Source organism: Apteryx mantelli, chromosome 1 (assembly GCF_036417845.1).
Source record: "Apteryx mantelli isolate bAptMan1 chromosome 1, bAptMan1.hap1, whole genome shotgun sequence".
NCBI classification, from domain to species: domain Eukaryota; kingdom Metazoa; phylum Chordata; class Aves; order Apterygiformes; family Apterygidae; genus Apteryx; species Apteryx mantelli.
The window spans coordinates 22855880-22876049 of record NC_089978.1 but is presented as its reverse complement, the minus strand read 5'-3'; the positions used below and the strand labels follow the sequence as shown (position 1 = coordinate 22876049).

At 36.6% G+C, this 20170-nt stretch overlaps 1 protein-coding gene across 2 annotated transcripts in view; it reads right to left on the bottom strand.

The window, feature by feature from the left end:
- TNFRSF19 (TNF receptor superfamily member 19) overlaps positions 1 to 20170 on the bottom strand; it is a 63051-nt gene that overhangs the window by 39092 nt on the left and 3789 nt on the right. Inside the window, exons 1-3 of one of the 2 annotated variants that reach the window (XM_067289653.1) lie at positions 18363 to 18438; positions 10489 to 10580; positions 8895 to 9005 (exon numbers count right to left, since the gene is read on the bottom strand). In XM_067289653.1, coding sequence (XP_067145754.1) covers positions 8895 to 9005; positions 10489 to 10557 — 180 coding nt within the window. In that variant the 5' untranslated portion in view covers positions 10558 to 10580; positions 18363 to 18438. Of the gene's footprint in view, positions 1 to 8894; positions 9006 to 10488; positions 10581 to 18362; positions 18439 to 20170 lie in introns of those variants that run through there. The other variant, XM_013962155.2, reaches the window with a different exon arrangement.

The following is a 20170-nucleotide window of genomic DNA, read 5'->3' as shown; positions in this document are numbered from 1 at the left end:
ACCTCCTTCTCCAGCATGTAGTCTTAGTGGAAGTACAGGACACCTTCCTAAGGGGAAAATTGTAAGCCGCCTTCAACTTGGGCAACTTAAGAAAAGGTTTCCACTAGTTTCCTCCACAACACATAGCACATGCACGTTCCACACGTTAAGTGATTTTTTTCTCAAGTTACCCACCTCGAGCAAACATGCTGCTGTAAGAAGCTTCGGACTTTACAAACGCACACAGGACTCTCTAAAGCTTTGCCCAGAGAGCATCTATGAAGCATGATCTGAGTTGGCCAATTAGTTTTTTAGTACCTCAGATTTGCAATGATTTGATGAAGTTCCAGAAATAAACAACTTCTTAAGATGCATTTTAATGGCCATACTAAGAATTTTCAAATTTTCTGTATGTAAAAAATATCTTTACTATTCTTTGGAGGAGAAAAAGTACTCAAATACACAGATAATGAACAATTCTAGCACAGCAACTACAAATAGACATTAAAAACATTCCTCTTCCTCCATCTCTAGACACACAAACTTACTCCTACATATAAGGAGAATTTAGAAAGAAAGTTAAATTTTTTTTAAAATAAAAATATAATTTCTTACTATTGACTGTTGTTCAGACTAAGTAATAAACAGACAAATCATTGCAGTTAGTAACCAAAAATACTAGAGTCTAATACATTCTAGGGCATGCTCCTCCTGCAATATACTGCCCCTATTAAAGGTGGCAGGCAAACGAGCACACAAAAATTTCAATTCTTTATTGATATCAGCCACAGGATGTTTTCTATCAATTTACTTCAAAGCTACTTGTTTCTTCCAGGAAACAAATGTCCAAAACAAGGAAGATTCTAACAGTTCTATTTAGGCTGTCCACAATATCTTACTCAGTTCAGTTTTACAGTCAATCTCATTTATGAAATTGCAAGTGCATATGCAAAATTACACAATTACCACTTAAGATAGGAATGAGACTAACTTCTGTCATGAAATTTTGCTTTTCCTAAGTCTAAATGATCTTTTTCACTGAATTTCATCATTCCCCAACACATTCTTCCTAAATATCTACTCTATACTCTTTGTTTTTAGATCCTTCAAATAGTAGTGCTATAAGGGATTATATTATACAGTTCAGTCAAATCATATATAGGTGGATCTTTTGATAAATTATTTGGAATTAGTCCCTCCCAAATTCTAGGAACTTTTCAAATATAAGGCTTAAATTAACTTAATTATAAAGTTTCGCTTTCCAGACTACCTTTGAAGTTTCCAATTAAAAACAAGCAAATACAAAGAAACAAAGCTAGAATTAAATGCCTTTAACTCATTTGCCCAAACTACCCAAGCTTCAGTAAATTGTTTCTAGCTCTATCAGATCTGCTTTGCTATGGTTGTGTATATGGGTATATCTTAGTGGCATTTTATAACGTGGAATGGTTTATTATTATAGCAATAAAAATGGTGGATGCAATATAAAGAAATCTTCTGCCCAACGGATTTACACTCTCCAGTGTTTTCAAAGATGGTTTCTAATTCTTTACCATGAATTCTGCAGAAATAATCCATAGCAACTACAATTTTATGTATGTGTTTTTTTTATGTTCACATAATATTTGATATTGACTGCCTGGCAGCTACAAATAAATATTTAAGCTTGTAAACCAGGCAGAACTTCAAACAGATCCATACTCATAATTAACACATCCCCATAGATGATGGAATCAAACCCTTTGAAATCTCGGACTTTATAATTCAACAGCCCAAAGATATAAACAATTGACTGTTGTTCATCTTACAACAGTACCTGTGCAAATCTGATGTGCACCAGCTTGCTTAGTGCTCCACAGACAATAACGAAGTTGTCAAATTATATGGCTGATGAATACTGAATAGTTCCCAGTTCTCCTCATCCCCCTGTCCCTTCCCACCCATGTTCTGAAAAGAGGGCTAATTTCTTTTGGTAGATCATCTCAGGCATGCAGAAAAGAGAAATAATACTTGTAAACCCCATTATCTAGTTTCAAACATGTCATACTTTTGTGCCAGAAAAAAAAAAAAAGCAAATATGTAGTATATTTATTTCTCCTAATGCAAAGCATGCTATGAAGAACAGTTAGCCCATTTTTCCCTTTCTGCTTCCCCTTTTCAGTGCTACCATCATGGTACCAGGCAAAAACAGTGAAGACAAATTTCTCTGTCAATGGTATGCAGTACCAACTTAAAAAAAACCCCAAACGCTAATTTAGAAAATTGCATTAAATTTAATTTAAAAAAATACAAAATTCAAATGCACTTCTATTTGTTGGATATTTATACAACTTTCACTATCGCTGTATAGTGACATCTCATTACATTTAGTATACTTATCCCCAGAAACACACTGTTCCACAAATGAACACTAAGGTACCAAATGAATGACGACTGGTCAAGGTCACTTAGGAATCCATAGCAAACTAAGTAACTAAACTCATAATTTAGTTTCAAGATAAAAATATTAAAAGCATGCAATAATAAAAATACATTTTAAAGTACTACATTGATAATTTTAAACATTTTCTTTCAGTATATACTGTGCAAGCACTGATTTACACAGAAGGACCGGAAGTAAAGCAGACTATAAAGGGTAATGAAGTTAAGTGGTATGGTTTCTCCCTAAAAGTTGAATTCAACATACAAAGTAAATGAACAGCATAAATAAAAGTAAATTAGATTTTAAACAATCTTTCAATTAAAATAACCTCAAATTTCATTTAAAAAATGCTTTCAGGCATTATTTAGATTGTAATCTGTAAGTACATTTTAGAGATTGTTTTGAATTCAACTAATTATACAACTTAAGTAAATCCCAGACTGTACAGCACTGGGAAGTTCCACTTAGGCCATCATGATTACAAGAATATTTGAATAGTTTCAAGAAAAAGAATTTCAATATGATGTCAGTAACATGACATCATATAACATGACATTATATTACATGATGTCAGGTCATATAATAGGTTGCAGCACTACACCGGTGCTGGGAAATGTAGTTTTTAGTAATGTCTTTGAGTACAGGGTCTTGTTAAATAGTACAGTTTTGGCTTCAGTGCAGCCCCATAGCACCACAGTACTGTAGACTGCTAATCAGCCCCATCTAGAATCCAATAATCAGCCATATCTGTCAGCAGAAGGCAAAGAGCAGGACAGGCTGCAGCAGCATGTTGCAAATGTGTAAGATTCAGCTGCTGTGGCAAAGTTGGTGTCAGAAAAGTTTCATGCTCAGCGAGTAAGATTTGACATGCCGGCATGCAGCTGCTCTCCAGTATCCAGCTTCCAGAAGACCCTGAAACATGTGTTAGCTTCTCCTGAGCTGAGATACAGCAACTTCTTCACATGCAGCTCTCTTCACTTGGTAAGTTACAAATTCACTGGCTAAACAGGGCAGCAGCTCGTACTGCAGCTGCTCTCAGCAAGCTCACTGTGGCAATGTCAGACACACAGCACTACACCTCTCATGCTCTTTATGAGGGCTGTTACATTCAGGAACAGCCTCAGACACAACTTTCTGTCTAATTCGCAATTCTTTTTCTCAGCTAAGATGCCGGTCTCCTTTTCCTTCACCCTATACCTGACCCAAGGAAGCAACCTGTGATGGAAAACATATCTCTTGACAGCCATCAAATTGCCACTGTCTACGCAAGCTTCCTCTTTGTGTAGTATCAGTCTCATGGTGATGGTATTTGTCATCGAGTATTTGGTGGCAATGCTGAGTTAAGGCATTCTCTCCCTTATATCTCTGTTTTTTCTTCTTTGTCATACACTGTCCTCAACTCTACTGATACAATTGTTCATGAAGCTGAGCTGTATATCTGATCACAGAACTGACCCATGTTAAAAGTGACCAGTTTAGTGATCTGTTTTATAGCACAGCCTAAATATCTACTGTGTCAGCATAACTGTACAGACAGTGCACTGTGGCAAGAACTTACTGCTGCCAAAACTGTCGCTTCTGTGTTGTTAAACTAAAGCCTTAGATGCGATCTATTGACAAAACAATCTAGAACTGCAAAAGTTTTGAGTTGCAGTCCAAGTTTGATGAGGATAGGATATACGTATTGCATTTTCATATATAAGTAAAATAAAAAAATTTTCACAAGGGAGCTTGAGAAAGTTGTAGACAGTGGTTATAAGCAAATGATGGTGAAAGGACTGGAAGAACTCAAGCCTCTTACTTCTATATGGGAAGCTTTTCAGGAAATGGTTGTGCCTTTGTTTAACCCAAGCTATCCTAGTTTATTTTTGACTGTGTTAATTGTGATATATATAAATCTGAATCATATATTAAGTTAGATTTACACAGAAACACATCAATGGCAAGATAAGATAAACAAGGTTCTTATCATCAAGCCACACCAACAGCTATTCAGGCACAGGAAATTTGAAGCCATTTATAGAATGGAAGATATTTAAAATACTTGCTTAATTGTATGATGCTTTGTTTCCTACTAAATGAATGAGAAATTAAATAATGCAGACTGCATGAAGCAAACACTTTTCTGAATAGTTACAATCATTTTAGCCCCCCATCCCAAAAAGAAAGCAATCTCTTTCCAAAAAAAAAAAAAAAGCACTATTTCAGAGGTTCAAATCTTCACAAAAATTATCAAGGACGTGTGTTTAAGAAATGAAAAGGCTACATAGATTTCTTTAAATGAACAAATGGAAGGAAACAAACATGAGGAGGTGGAAAAATGATGCTTTCATTCCCTTCCCCATCAATCCTAAATTGTTGGTAAAATAGCAAAACTGACTTTATTATGACTTAAATATCATAAAAAAAACTTCATTAAAAGATACAAGCAACAAAAGTGATCAACTGGCTTTTAATAATAAGTTGAAGTGCTATTATTAAAAGATTTCTAATGGTCGATAGGGAATCTGAAAGAAGTTGAATGTGTGCTCTTTTTTCTTATTTTAAGGAACAAAGAATTACTCAAAAACATTCCTGAAAGAGACTCCTATTACAATGAGATAGGAATAGCCAAAAAGAATAGTCTAGCTGTAACAAAACTTATCTCAGTAAAAGTTTAGATCCGGAACTAGTTACATGAAATGTGTTACTTTTTCACTTCTTTCATGCTACAAAGTATGACTGAAATTGCTTATCTATGCAGACAGGAATGTCAATCCAACAGATTAAGTACTAGTTTGCAACTAAAATTAAATACCCTGTTCCACCAAAAGCTTCCTGCATTACCATGGGCAAGTTGATTTCTGTGCTAGTGTTCTGTCAGTAAATTAAGAGAAGGTAACAGTATTTCTCTAACTTAGAAAGGTATTATGAGATGCTCATATTCTATTAGCAACATAGGTCATATAAATAACTCAGGCTGATAGTTGTAAAAATACAGTGTGTGTGTTTATATATATATAAAAAAGCCTAGCTTATTTAGACTAAGATAGTGTGTAAAATAGGAGAGAAAAATACATTTTTCTCTGCACCAAGCACAGCTTACAAAAAGAATGGAAGATTAGCAACACAGGCTTTGGCATATTATTTGCAAAGGTTGAGCCTATGAAAAGTGTTTTGGTATTGAACTAACTATGCCTCAGAAAACAAACTCAGTAGCTTGTTCAATAGTGCAGTGGAAGGGCTGAACCCCAAAATGGCCCTATGCAGAGGGCATTTGTCCTGCACACTTATCCATGCTGTTGATGCAAGTCTGTGGTATATCTGAGTGCATCTGGTGACTTATTAACAGACTGGGCTGTCACACAGAATCTGACTTGACCAGGCTTTAGCTATACCTTCAGCCATCTGTGCAGTTTGTCATACATAAGATTAGCAAGTCTGGTCTTTAAATGTCCCTGTGTCTTCCCTTAAGTGCAGAGACAACTAATGACTGCTGACTTAACTCGGCTTTATAAATCTGCAATAAGAGTACCATTTATTTTTATTTTTTTTAATGTGCAGAAATCATGATTCGCCAATCAATTCAGCAGGAAAGTAATTGTAAATCATAGTACCTTTCTGTACCACAGTTTTTATCCCCATTTTAATCTTGAGAACTCTGCTTTCCTTTTCATATAGTTTACTATCTCTACTATAATCTTTTGAAAGAAACATAGTTCCTATTTTTGTATACACAGTAATACCAAGAAAGAATTAAATCTACAGATTTACATTATAACTAAGAGGAAGCAGTTTCTCATTAATAAGGATGAAGACAGGGTTCTACAGGGCCATTGACACTGGATCTGTCTGCTTCCGATTACTTAGCAGTATAAATTCTACCTGAATTGGATGGAGAAGGAAACAGGGTTATATATTTACATTTTGTTCAATTTGCTAAATCAGGTTGGCTTTATGCTTTTATTCCAGTTGTCGAGGATACTTGATCTGGCATAAAGCCTGTTGGAACAGAGTTAAATTTGTTACAATTTTTTTTAAAGATTTGAACTACCATCATGAACATATATTATGCATCAGCTCTTTGCATGATCCACTGCTGCACGGCCCAATAGCTAAGTGTTTTGTATCTAACAATAACATAGGCTGAGTTGTTTTGTTACTAACATAAAAAGAAACCTGTCTAGTCAATTGCTTAAAACAAACACTTTTATAACAAAAAAAGACAACATTGTATTTTACTATATACTTAAAATGTATGCTCATGCTCACACATCCAGCAGTGTATCTAGTTTCATCTGTAAGATTTTTCTTTTTAAATGTTGAGTGATCATGTAAAGAGATGCATTATTTGTGATAATTATCATAAATTACCAAGAAACTGTTATTAAACTGTACTGTAATTATACCATCACTTTCTCATATATTAAAAAAACTGTGCTGCAAATGACTTTATGTATGTCATTAAATCACTTTTTCCTTTACATTCTGACCCTTGACTTAACATACTTTGTTCCTTCAAACAGTAGTTCAACAAGGCTACATCTTTGACTGCATTTCATTAACAACTATAGCATCACATTCTTAGCTAAGATTCACAGGAAAGTGTACTTCTATTTATAAAGGACGTTATGTTTCCACTCACATTCAGGTTTGAGCAAAATCTGTTTAGTTATCTCACTTCTAATGTAGTGGCAAAAAATAATATTTGAAAGCATATTCATGACTGGAAGCAGTAATGGCTTACACATTCAAATTGAATTAACCATTCATATTTTCAGAAAAGCTAGTCCTAAGAACCAGGACTATCAGATGGTAAACATAAAAATCATTAAGATAACAAAAAATATAACTTGAATAGTATACTACTGCAAACTTTAACCTCCCTATTTTATTTCAGCATTTCTTTACTAAATTGAAAGTAAACTATAAATAATTACTGAAGGAATTTCTTTTTATGCTTTTGTTTTAATTTGTCAACTAGATAAGTATGCTACATCAATGCATATAGTACTGCGTTAGTAGGACCACTGTTACAATGTGCCATACTTATAAAAGCTTATAAATAAATTATAAAACACCCCCCCACAAAAATCTCTCATTCCCCAAATTAAAGATCAATCTGAAAAACACAAAAAAACACATCATACCATTAGTCTTCTTCAAATCTCTGCTTCAGCAGCCTTGTTTACAGGACTAAACCCTAACTAGTACTGCCTAACAAAAACAATCCTTAATAAAGTGCAACAATATTTCTGATAATGTACTAAGAACCAGCAGCAGGGGGTAGAAAGAAGGGAAAAATATGCCACATAATTTCTTGAAACTGCCACCCTCTGCTAATTCTTAAGCTTAAGCATTTCTTTAAGTAAATCTCTTCAAACCACCCACAAACCACAATGCTTTACTTGTGCTTTTTTTTAAGAGCTGAATATAGTAAGAAATATGAAGCCACAAAGTCGAAAGCTTCTTTTTCTGTTTTTTAAACACACACACAGACTTTGCACTGTTTCATGTTAAAAAAAATTAAGATTCCATAGCACCCCTTAGATCTATAATAACATGCTTGTCTACAAAAGCAACAAAATTAAATTTCACTCCATCTAAATCATACCCTAAATTCTGCCTTTATCATCCTTTAGACACCATCAGCAAGGCTAGAGAACAGGGTACAGCCTTCTACATCCAAAGAGACAGGCATTGAGCAGTGCAGCTACCTCTCTCTTGCTTTATGATCCCACCTATCAGATATATCACAGAGGTCAGACTGCATAGTTATGTCTGGCAAACAGCTTCATGAAGCAGCAGGGAAGTCACACCACTGCTCTAACAACGGGCAAGAGGCAGCATAGCAGTGGGAGACTACAGAAACAAAGAATCTCATGCCTACGCATGAGACTTGACAGGTCTGCTTATCCTTCACAGTATCAGCTTGCACCCTCTCTTTCTTGCCTGACAGCCTTTACGTCTAGCATCATATACTCGCTCCCCCAAAAGATCCAGTTCCTCCATGACTTTGTAAATAATCCTGTTCTCTTTCTCTGCTGCCCGAGTTGCTGAACCCCACCATCTCACTCGTTCCTTGCTTCTCCTCGTTTCAGATGTATGTACCTATCACTAATTTGAAATTCATTCTTCTTACTCTCCGTCTCTACACAGTGAAGTCATCCAGTTTTAATTCCCCGTAGTGCTACCAAAAAAACCAAAAAACAAACAAAAAAACCCTCACCTTAAAAATCGTTTTAATTTCAGAGAGCATACTCCTGTGCCTTAATGGTACTGCCTAGTTGATTAATGGCATCATTACTTTGTTAACTGAACAGTTTATGTAAGAGAACTAAAAAACATGATACTTAAAAAATGGGTAAAGGTTCAAAAGCCAAAACATCATAAAAAATATTGCCACATAAACACAAATATCTATTATTTTAACCACATATGTAAATGCAATTTTGGAAAAAAGGTTAAAAAAAACCCCCAAAACCAAAAAACCAAGAAAGCATCATTTGCTTACCTTTGACAGTTCCATTCCAGGTCCACACTGTTTGCAGAGGACACAGTTTCCAGCGTGGTCCTTAAATTCTTGCTCTCTGCAATCTCCAGTCTCACAAATTACCCTACTTAGCTTTAAGGAAAAAAAAAAAAAAAAAAGTAAACTCACCAAAAATATAATTGATCTGTGATAATATAATTAATCTGTGATTAATAATGAGTAATTATTGTAAAATATATTTTATGTAAGCTTTGAGCAAGTGTATCTTCTCTAATTCAGAGAACTAAATTCATGCTGTCTCTTAAAAAGAACCTCCTACATTATCAAAAACTTTTAACTGGCAAAAAAAATTAATGTGCGCATTGCCAAATGTGGGCAAGAGGCCTGAATTTTAAAAATTCTAAGTACTCAGTGACTTCCAACAATTTTTAGAAGACCTGCTTGCTACCTAGCACTTGTAGAATGTCACTTAAGTGTTGAGCAAGAGTTTAAATTCCTTACCTTATGCAACCTCATGAAAAATGCACACAATCATTTTCTTAAGCTCCAATTTTCTTGACATTAAAATATGTAACATGACATTATATTGCTTGGTTTCATCTATTTGCAATTTTTTGTATTATGCTATTACAATTGAATAGATAACCTAAAAACTGTTCTTTTAAAAGAAAATACTTAAGAGATATTAAAGGTCACTCAAACCTTCTGGATACTTAACAAGCAAACAAGCCAACCCCAAACCTGTATGAATACTACTCATTCTAAATTTCACTATCACTTTATATTTAATGGACCAAATGAGAAACAAATCCAATTTCTTCCTTCAAAGGCATTGAAGTACATTATCTGACCAAATCAGAAACAAATGTTATGAGAAATACAATAAATGATATCAGCCATTCAAAAATCTCAGTATAATCACTGGAATCCTACCCAGTAAAATTATCAAACCTGTGAGCTCCCTCAGTGCAATTTTAAATTAAATGACTATAGGCTTCCATCACAGAAACTGCTCTTCACTATTGCTACTAAATAATACTTTGCATATTATTCTTTTCAGAAAGACCAAAGCCTTTCTGATAGCTAAGAAGACTTAATTACCTTTAGTTCTAGAGCTTGTTTCTACAAGTCAGAGTTGAAGTACACTTAGGAGGCAATATAACTGTGTACCACGCTTTGTTATGTGGATAAACCAAAAACTTCAAACTCAAACTATGTATAGCATACCGCACTAAGGGATTGCCACTGTATATTGTATAGGAATCCTGCCGTTTCTTTCTGAAGTAGAACAGTATCATCTCCATAGCACTCTATTCACTTATATTTTCTGTCCTAGTCACTTTTCCAACAAGATATGAAGAGTCTCACAAGATGGATTTTTTTAACTATAGCTGTTTTTAATTGTAATTGTAATTTTTAAAGTAGCAAGAAATAATACACATAATTTGACCAAACTCACTCTTAAACTGATAAAATGCATACACAATTGTCTGTGCACATGAGACTTTCGGTATCACCAGTAATGATAAAATGAAGGACACCACACTCCTGTGTCAAATACAAGCAGTTTTCAACATTCATCTTGAGGAAAATAAACTGCTAATTATTTACTTACCAAATATGCCAGTAAAAACATAAGCATCTTCAGTTTTTTATCTTCTCCTTGTAATCCTTTAGTATCCATTTCTTCCAATTAAACCTTTCTCCCTTCAGAAGAATTAGGATACAAAAGAAAAAAGGTAAGTATTTATTGTGTTACTTATATGTCACAATGTTATTTACACCTAAATAAAGCCATATGTCCATAGTACTTCATATATTCCAGCATGTCAAAATATGTATTTATTAACATCATTAAAATATTTCAGATATATGCTTGTTATTTAGCTTCCAGGAATCTATTTTAGAAATTATGCCCTTTTTTAGAAGACATGGCAATATACACAAAGTTTCTATAGCTTTAATTTCCATCAAAGAATTATTAATAAATTCCATTCTCAAAATAAGATGACACTGCCACCAGCCTATATTGGAGAACTTCAGCATTTGCAGATGCAGTATTTTCTAACATCTAATGTTGAACCCTACCATTTCTTGCTTGCTTGTTTGATGCCAACTAAGTACAGAACCAATAGACAAACTACAGACAACGTATCGGTTTGCAGCTTTACTCCAAGTCTATTGAAACATACTAAAATCAGCAATATTCCTACAAGGGGGTTTTCATCTGGTTTTAAGTGAAGGCATATGATTGATTTGGCAAGTTCTTCAAATATGCAGCTTATCAGCCAAGATACAGTAGTTGATCATGTGCATGCTCCTTCTGTGTTGCAGTGTGGAGCAGAATAGAGTGTGCCTAGTGGTTAAGGTAATCTTTTTATTTTGTTCCGCCATGAACCGGAAGCATACACAAGATCTGTTCTGATAGCTTAGCTCAGGCATATTAACTTTTTAAAATGTGCTAACATGATTGCTTATGATCTGGTAGGCAATCACAGGCTGTTACTGAAGGCTTTTCAAATAGCATAATCAAATTACATCCTACCTCAGAAATTGCCATTGTAACCTCAGAAAAAAAGAGGAAAAAAAGTCCTTAAAGCCTTGCTTAATTACTTTGAGGAGTGTTAACAAACAAATGATAAAACAAACTTGAGGGGGAACAATTTGAAACTGTCAGGGAAAGAAAAGGCTAACTTGGAATTCGTTTTTTTAGATTAACAAAAGCATGCCCATCATTAAAAATGCTATGCTTGGCCAACAAAATTTCTCTTCTGTTGAGTTTCCCTTTGTTTATTTGAGTCTTTATGTTCATTTTTTTCTTATTTTTTGGTTTTGTAAGTTAACTGGCAATACAAATGTAGCTTTTTGTACAGCAACAACAACAAATTAAGTAAATCTGGCTTACATAAAATGCTACTTTAATTACAAGAGAGCAAGAATTTGATCCTAATTTGCCTACATTATGTGACAGGAATATAATGCCATTCCTTTCAGCTACATGATGTGAAAAATAACGTTTAGACCATTTTTAGCCTACTTCAGAGCTTAAGTACACTATCTTAAAAGAGATGATTAGTCTTTTATATCATTTAGGAGTAAAAGAGACTGACAAAAGTTCAAAAAAAGATTAAGGATAGTTGCAAAATGTTTTACAATATGAAACAATAATAAGTATAATAAACTATAAAACATAATAGTCAGAATGAGCAGAAACTGTAATTAACACATGAATTCACATTTCATTGCATGGACACTCAAGTTAATGAATTCTAATTGATAAGAAAAAACTACACTTAAGTGGCACTATTGGTATCTTTTGAGACAAATTACTCTTAGAAGTGTAAAAACAGCTAGTTAAAATCTGCCCAGAAAAGAAAGAACAGGGAAAGAGGTGTGTAAGGCAGCACTCTACAGGAAAGGTGACACTAATTTTGTATGGTTATTTCTCACTTAATGATGGTAATAGCCTATGGGCCAATGAAATTTATCAGATTATATGCATGTCAACATGGGTAAAAAGAAGAGATACCAACCAGTAATACAAATACACACAGATATAAAGAGGTTACTTTTTCAAAGCTGAGGAAAAAAGTAAACAGAGAAAAGCGAACTCAGAAATCTCACAAAGAATTTTGGATTACCTAAATATAACAGTCTGATGTAAAAAGTACTATAGAACAAAAGGGAAATGGAGAAGGAGTATCAACATCCTTTAAAAGTTATTAAGCCCACAAAGTTGGTATGAGATGCTGTCAGGGCTAGTGCAACAGGGAAAATTAAAAGTACACAGGAACAAAACAATTCTAGTTATAGCACAGATCAAACAGTGGACAGAAATAATAAAATTACTATTAAAGAAACACAAAAATTTAAAGAAGTGTTTGTGATCTATGTTTAGAAAGAAACAAGATGGAAAAAAACCCCACCATATAAAGATAAGGTATCCTTTGGCTGATTAGTAACTGAGGATCTGCTAAGTAAAATTAGATTAGATCTAAAGCAAACTGTGAGACTTTGCACCTCAGTAACCTTGAAGAGGTAGCAGGAAAGGCTTAAGCCTGTTGTTGTTCATTTTTTTATACATTTAGGAATGCTAGAGAAATTCAAGCATGATAATGTTTTAAAATATTAAAAAAGAACAATTAAAGAATAGAAATGTAATAAATACCTTTCAGCACAATATTATGGAAAAAAAGGACATCATTTTTTGATTAGAGAAGACAAGATGGTAAAGCAGAAAGGTCTGGGGGGAAGGGCAGCAATAATGATATAAACTAACTAAGCATTAATTCAAAGCATCATGCTGAAACTAAAGAGATTTGGGAGACAATTTCTATTGACTTCTTGAAACCATATTATGGTATTTCTGTGGAAAAGAATAAATACTTCATATATTTTCTTACTTGCTATAGGAGGCAAAACATTACATAAGTGTGAAGTTGAAAAAAAGATGTAAATGTAACTGAGCTGCTTAGAACTGAATGCCAAGTGATTATTTTAAGTTGTATGAATTTATATTCATCATTTTTCTTAATAATATTCTTGTTTAAGAAATAAAACATAATACAGTTCTAACTTAATTATGTCCATATATGCATAATACTATCAACAGTTCAAAAATAGCAGTCTTTACATGGTTAAAAGTAGAAACACAACAAGTTTATATTTTTATTTACAGTTTGATATAAAATTATCAATACAAATGATTTTATTGAGCTGTACTAAGCCTAATGAACTAAAATACTGAGCTGTGGCATAATCTAAACAGTCTGTGCATTTTTTGAGCAAGTCATTTAAGGTATGGAAAAATAAAGAAAATTAAGAACAGCCTGATTTATTGGCCAGCAGAAGCAGTACTTGCCATATTATTGCAGTAAAACTACACTTATGTAATGAAGCCTCATTCATCCTATACATTTTTCCACTATGCAATAACCTGAAACTTCAATATTGTTAGCTAGTATATAAGCAATTTATTAAAATCGGTATTGAAACAAAGCTAATGATACATTTTTATTTTTGTAATATTCTGTAGTCACAAATGGATTAAGATTAAATGTCAATTCTAAACAGCAGGTAGTAAAGAATGACAAGCCATATTAAAAATATTGCTGGTCAGGCTGACAGTAAGTTATATTTCTGTTTAACAGCTTTTGGAGTTGCTATATCTGTTATACGGTGATCTTACAGCCTGTACCTGAAAGATTTTTAGAATATAGCATATGGAGAAGCAAACTGTACTAGAACAACACATTTCTGTTTACTTAGGTGTGGAATTCTATTGCAACTGTGAAATATTTTCGATTGAAAAGAAATTCTACTGCCTTTATAACACTACTGCCAAATCCAACACCTTCAAACATCAGGAGTTCCAAAATACTAAAACCCAGAGTAGATTTCCAAAATCGAGTGTGTTAGAATTGGCATCAAACTATCATGGACTTTTCCAAGTCATCTTGGAATCATCCAAATCATTTTACTAGGCTTCACACTTGTTGACTTATCATTACATGTATGATGCAATCTCACAGCTTTAAGACTATGATAAATTATCTAAAAGATATGAGATATCTTTTATAATTCATGATTCAGATCTTCTAAAAGAAGCTTGTAAATCACCAGGCCTTAAACTTCAGTGCATTTGAGTAGGTTTAGTAGCTCCAAAATGCATTCAGATCTTTTCAAGAGACATATTTGATTGTCTGTGGTATTATATCACGCAACTGTGCTTATTATCCTAGTTCCTACAAAGAAAAAACAAAGGTGATATACTGGCTATAACATATGAGGAAAAAAAGAAAAAAAAAAGGTGTACAATACAAGACTTCTGTTAAAAGTACAAAATAATAAAATGTTGCTTTCATGATAACATTTTGATAAAAATAATACAAGAAGCTAAGGCATATTAATAACTCATTGTACTGGAAGCAAGTCCCTAAGGAGACGTAACTGTGCCAACTGCTTGTTTCCTGTTTCTGTCTTCAGTTTGGTTAAAAGCTCTGCTTAAAAAGCAGACATTGCAGCACTTAATAATAGGTTGCCATAGGGCAAATTTGTTCTTTCTTGATATCAAGTGGCATTACACTCGTGTCAGTTGGACACAAGCCATTTTTCTTATATGTATTCAAGTAAGAAGTAACTAGAGGAATTTTTTGCCTCTAGAATGTGTGCCCCCAAATTCAAGTTAAGTACATTTAAAGATTATTTTTTCTTGCTCAAATACTGATATTTATAACACTAAGTTCAGATATCCTTATCAAACAATCAAAGGTCACATACTCAAAATATAGAACTCCCATTTAGAAACATGGTCACCTAGTTTTAAGATTGTGTGGGGGCTGCTATACATGCATACATATAAAGAGTGCAATACCAAGCAATATATTAGAAACATGTAATAAATGTATCATGGAACTAGAGAACACCCAAACTTCCTGGTTCCTATAATCCACTATCATTTAAAATTTACTCTTACATTTACCTACTAGCCTAAGCAGTAGTCATCATTCTATTTATTAGTCAACCTGTCAGAGAAATATTTCTTTCTTTTCTACAAAAAAGTAAAATTTTGCCATGAAAGACGCATCACCTCAAGACTCAATAGTAACAAAATGAAATTATGGCCTATTGGCAGGTCTCTCATACACAGATACATCAAAACTTTGAAGTCAACATCAAATATCTTGTAAGGGAAGTTTTATAATGGGTGAAGGGTCCCAACTTCCAATCGGCTCAACTTTCCTAGATCTTACAAATGTCCCACATCTGCTTTGACACTCATACTTGATGGCCACTTTTCCTGCTTTCCATAACACTGAGGAAGAGTGGTCTCTGAGGTTCTGGATTAAAAAAAAAAAAAAAAAAAAAAAAAAGAGGACTGAAAATACAGTCACCTAATCTTGCCAACAGAGGTCTCTGGTATCCATTGAATAGGATCTCTGCTCCCTTCTAACTACTCTGTTTCCCACCCGCAGCTGTCAACTGTATGCAATAAAATGACAAGGAGTGCCAGATGGCTTTAGCAGAGTCGGTGCCCCCTGGGCAAGAAATGAGAGAAAGGAAAGTACTTAACACTGCTGTGATGATAAAGACAAAGAGAAATAGTTAGGGACCAGAACTTCCACTACATAACTACATATTCCGTCTCATACGTCTAGAACACCTTCCCTTTTACATCCTGCCCACAACCCTTGTACTCATCCCCTTTGTGAAGTAAATGAGGTCTCGTCTGACCACATTTGCTCCAACTGTTTTGGGGAAGCCCTTTGGGGGGGGGGGGGACAACGCTGTCAACTAGGTAGCATTCATCACATTAAATATCTTGTTGAATAAACTCATATTTTGCATAAACTGTCATACATGAAACTGTACAAAATTAGGGAGCTATGGATTTATTTCTAGTTTTGTAACTCAGTGACAGCAGAGATTAAAACTGCAACGTCAGTGGATATACAAAATAAATTTTTATCTATTTTACATGCTGGAGGAGGAGAGAAAGGAGGTTTCCACATAACCAGGAAACATTTGTGCTCCATCTGAGTACCATATGCTTTGACTCATGTTAACTGAAGTACCTGACTGTACAGGAGTAATGATGATAATAATTTAACCTCTCACCTGAAGACATCTCTACAGTGTCTTCGCTATCATATACAGTATTTACAGGATTTATTATAGCCCAGTGTGAACAAAAGCGTATAATCAGTAAAATTTGAGAACCACCTTCATAATTCATCCTTGGTTTTGCTACCTGCAAGGGATATTTCCAACTCATGCTGGTAAAATGATGTAAAATAGCTCATCATCCATGTTCTTCCACATATCCTGACTAACATTATTTAGAAATTACAGTGAAATGTGGTAACATAGGTGTGATGTGGTGATATTTTTCCTACATCAAAACAAATATTTTTACAGGGTCAGAGCCTGTGACTCCTAACCCCCACAAGAAGTCCTAATCCCACTGAAGTTGATGAGGCTACTCATACAAATAATGAACAATTTTGTGCTTCAAGATCAGAACCATGGTATATAATGCTGCTCCTTTTGTTTAATACAGCTCAATCAACTTCTAGAAGACACTAGTTTGCTGGGTGAAACCTCGGTGTAGAGCTTCCTTTGTACCTATTTATATTTAAATGAGTGAATAAGTAAGTACAATAAAAAGGGGAATGCCAATATGACATTCATATTCCATTTTATACCAAAATGTACTGTTAGTTCTTTTCTAAAATAACTTTTAAGGATCATACATTATAAAACATTGAGTTGGTTAATATAGTAACTACTGCAATAGTGTAATGCTAATGTGCTACATTTATGCAAGCCACCCTTTAGCCATTTTGGAGGCTATGTAAGATTTTAAAAAGCACAGATGTAAGTTACTTTGACCAGCATTCTTTCTTATTAGGATTGCAGCTGTAAATACTGAATGTGGAAACTGAGTAAAAGTAATTTATTACCTTCTTAACTGACAATTTAAATGTCTTATTACTGAACTAGTAAAGCAAATAATAGTGCAACTCTGGAATATTATTAATTATTGTAACAAAATCAGTTTACTTCTACTTTAAAAAAAACTTTGCTTATACAGTAAAAAGCTTCCAGTTAATATATCTAACTTGTCTTAAATGTGATGGTGAAAGTGTTCTTGAAAGAGATTATGTAGCAGTTAACAAACACGTTCACAGACTGAATCAATCTGCCACTTTTGCTCATATTAAATGCTACTGGACTCCTTTGTTAATTAGATAAAAACATTCATATAAAGTAATTTTAAGGGCAAAAACAGTAAATAGGTATTAACTATAAAGACTTTTCATGACTATCAGGCGAAATAAAGCTTTCAGTCCAAGGGCAGATTAGTGGAGACAGACATCATGAAAGGAAGTTAAACAATCAAAAGCTTTTCAAAAGAACCATAATTGCGGCTTTTCAACGTCGTACTAGCCACGAAGAAAGGTACGAGCTTCTGTTCTCTTAACTCCAGCTCCAAAGTATTTGAAGCAAACGGCAGCTTATTTCTGCTGTAGACAAGAGAACAGCTCGCGAACAAGAACGCCCGTCTTCCAAGCGAGGGCTTTTTGTTCGCCTCACCCCGGAGAGCGGAGAGGCTGCTCTGGGGCTGCCGAGACCTGCAAACCCGGCAACCGCGGCGACGACTTCCCCTCGCTCCGCGGTGCCCTCCGTCCCTCCCTCGCCACCGCGCCGTGGGACGCCGCGGGCCAGAGGGGCCGCATCCATCGCGGAGGGGAAGGGATCCAGCGGCGCCCTGCCTACACCTCCGCCTCCCCCTGCCCCCGCCTCTCCCCGCAGCCTCCGCTTGCCGCCCAGGGTCGTCGAGGCTCCCGCCTGCCCGCGGCGCCCGGGGCGGCGGCGGGGGGGGGGGGGAGGGGGCGGGAGGACGCCATCCCCGCCGCCGGGAAAGGGCCCGGCGCTCTCCGATGCTGAGCGGGTTCGGCCCCCGGGGTCTCTCGCGCGCGCACCCACCTGCAGCCTCCGCGGCGTGCTCGCCGGCCCGGCCGCGGTGCCGGAGGCGGCTCCCGGCGCCAGCTCGCTCGCTCGCTCCCCGCGCCGCCGCCGCCTCTGCCCGGCTCGCTGCCTCCTTCGCCGCCTCTCGCCTGGGCTCTCCCCGTCGCCTAGGCAACGCCGCGCCGCTCCCCTCCCTCGCTCCCTCGCTGGAGGGGCCCGGCTCAGGTGACTGGAGGCAGCCAATCAGCACCCGCCGGCCCACGTGCCACTTGGCGAGCAGGCGCGCGCGCCCGCCGAGGCGGGCCGCGGGAGGGAGGGGTCGCGCGGCCGAGGCGGCGGCCGTTAGGTGGCAGCGGTCGGTCGCCCGCCCTTCCGCCCGCCTGCCCACCCTCCCCTCCCGCCGCGGGGAGAGGCCGTTAGCGCCCGCCGCCTCGGGGCGCGGTGAGGACGCGGGCGGCCGTGGAGGAGCCGTGCTCCTGCCTCTTCTCCTTGTGGGTTGCTGCCTCCGTCCCGCTTAGGTCTCCTCTCTGCCAGGAGATGCGTGGCTGGCGGTCGGTGGCAGAGTGCGTGTTGGGCTGGATGTTGCTAAGCTGGGGTGAATTACAGATGGCGGTGTCGGGGTGGGGGGGAACTTCTCTCCAAGGCAAGGACCAGTCTAAAGCACTGCTCAGGTCCCTTTTATACCTCCAGGAGGATGGAGCAGACTTATTTGGCACGTCTATGTGGTCTACTGCAGGCTAGACTGCCACCCTGTCTCCGGAGGTGGCCTGCGCTTTGGGGGCCACAGCCTTGCTGTGACTGATCGGCCTCAGTAGGAGCCCTGCTTGTGGCTGTGCATCACTGAAATGTTGGGCCGCTGCTAACTGGCTTGGGCAAAACTCCTTGCCGCTCTTCATCCAGAAGGCAGGAGAAGGAGGTGTCTTGTAACTCACCACCCAGTGCAAAGCCCTTTCCGCTTATCCCACCTGCAGACAATGATGGAAGAGTTCTTTGAAAGTGTACTGAGAAGCTGTCTCCTTTCCAAGGTATGGTTAAACAGCTTTTTTCCTGCCAGCTCAAGGTCTGAAATAGTATTTTTGAGTTCTGTAGATTAGAAGGTATCCCAGCTGTAACCATATTGTCAATACCAAATGCTAGTTCAGAAATCCAGTCCTTCCTAGAGAATAAATCATTCACAATAGCTAGAAAGGGTGTAGTCTATTGGTATTAACTGTAAGGTAAATTAGGTGCTCTGTTGGGTCAGTGATGCTCCAACATTGGTAAAACCAGTCTTGGAGAATTTGATCAAAAAACTACTATTGCAGGGATTTTAGGTTAGTAGTTTTATTTCTAATGAAAAAGTCCATGAAACCACTACAGTGTAAGCAATTGCATGAATACACTAGGAATTGATTTAGGTTCTGAAGAGAGTGAACTAATGGCTATACTTGACAGTAAAGCATTTTCAAATAAATAGAATTTTAGGGAGTTTCTCACAGAGATAAAATTTTGGAGTTTGCCTGCCCTATGGACTTCATAAGCAATGCTTATTGAAATACAACTAGTTATCTTTGAAGCGGTAAATAGTTGCAACAAAATGAGTTGTTTTAAATTAAAAAAAAAAAAGAACTAATTCAGAATTTACTGTTTTGCCTTTTTTTTTTTTTTAAGGGCCTGCAAAGAAAAACTTTTTTCAGTACTCTTGCCAGAAGGAACTCTGTAGGAGCCTGGAATTTCTGTGAGGAATGACACACACTAGCACAAAGGCAGCGCATCTGTTGTGAATGGCAGCTGTTGCACAGCACTGAGAATTCTACATCCTCTTGCTATTTACAGACAACTGTTTT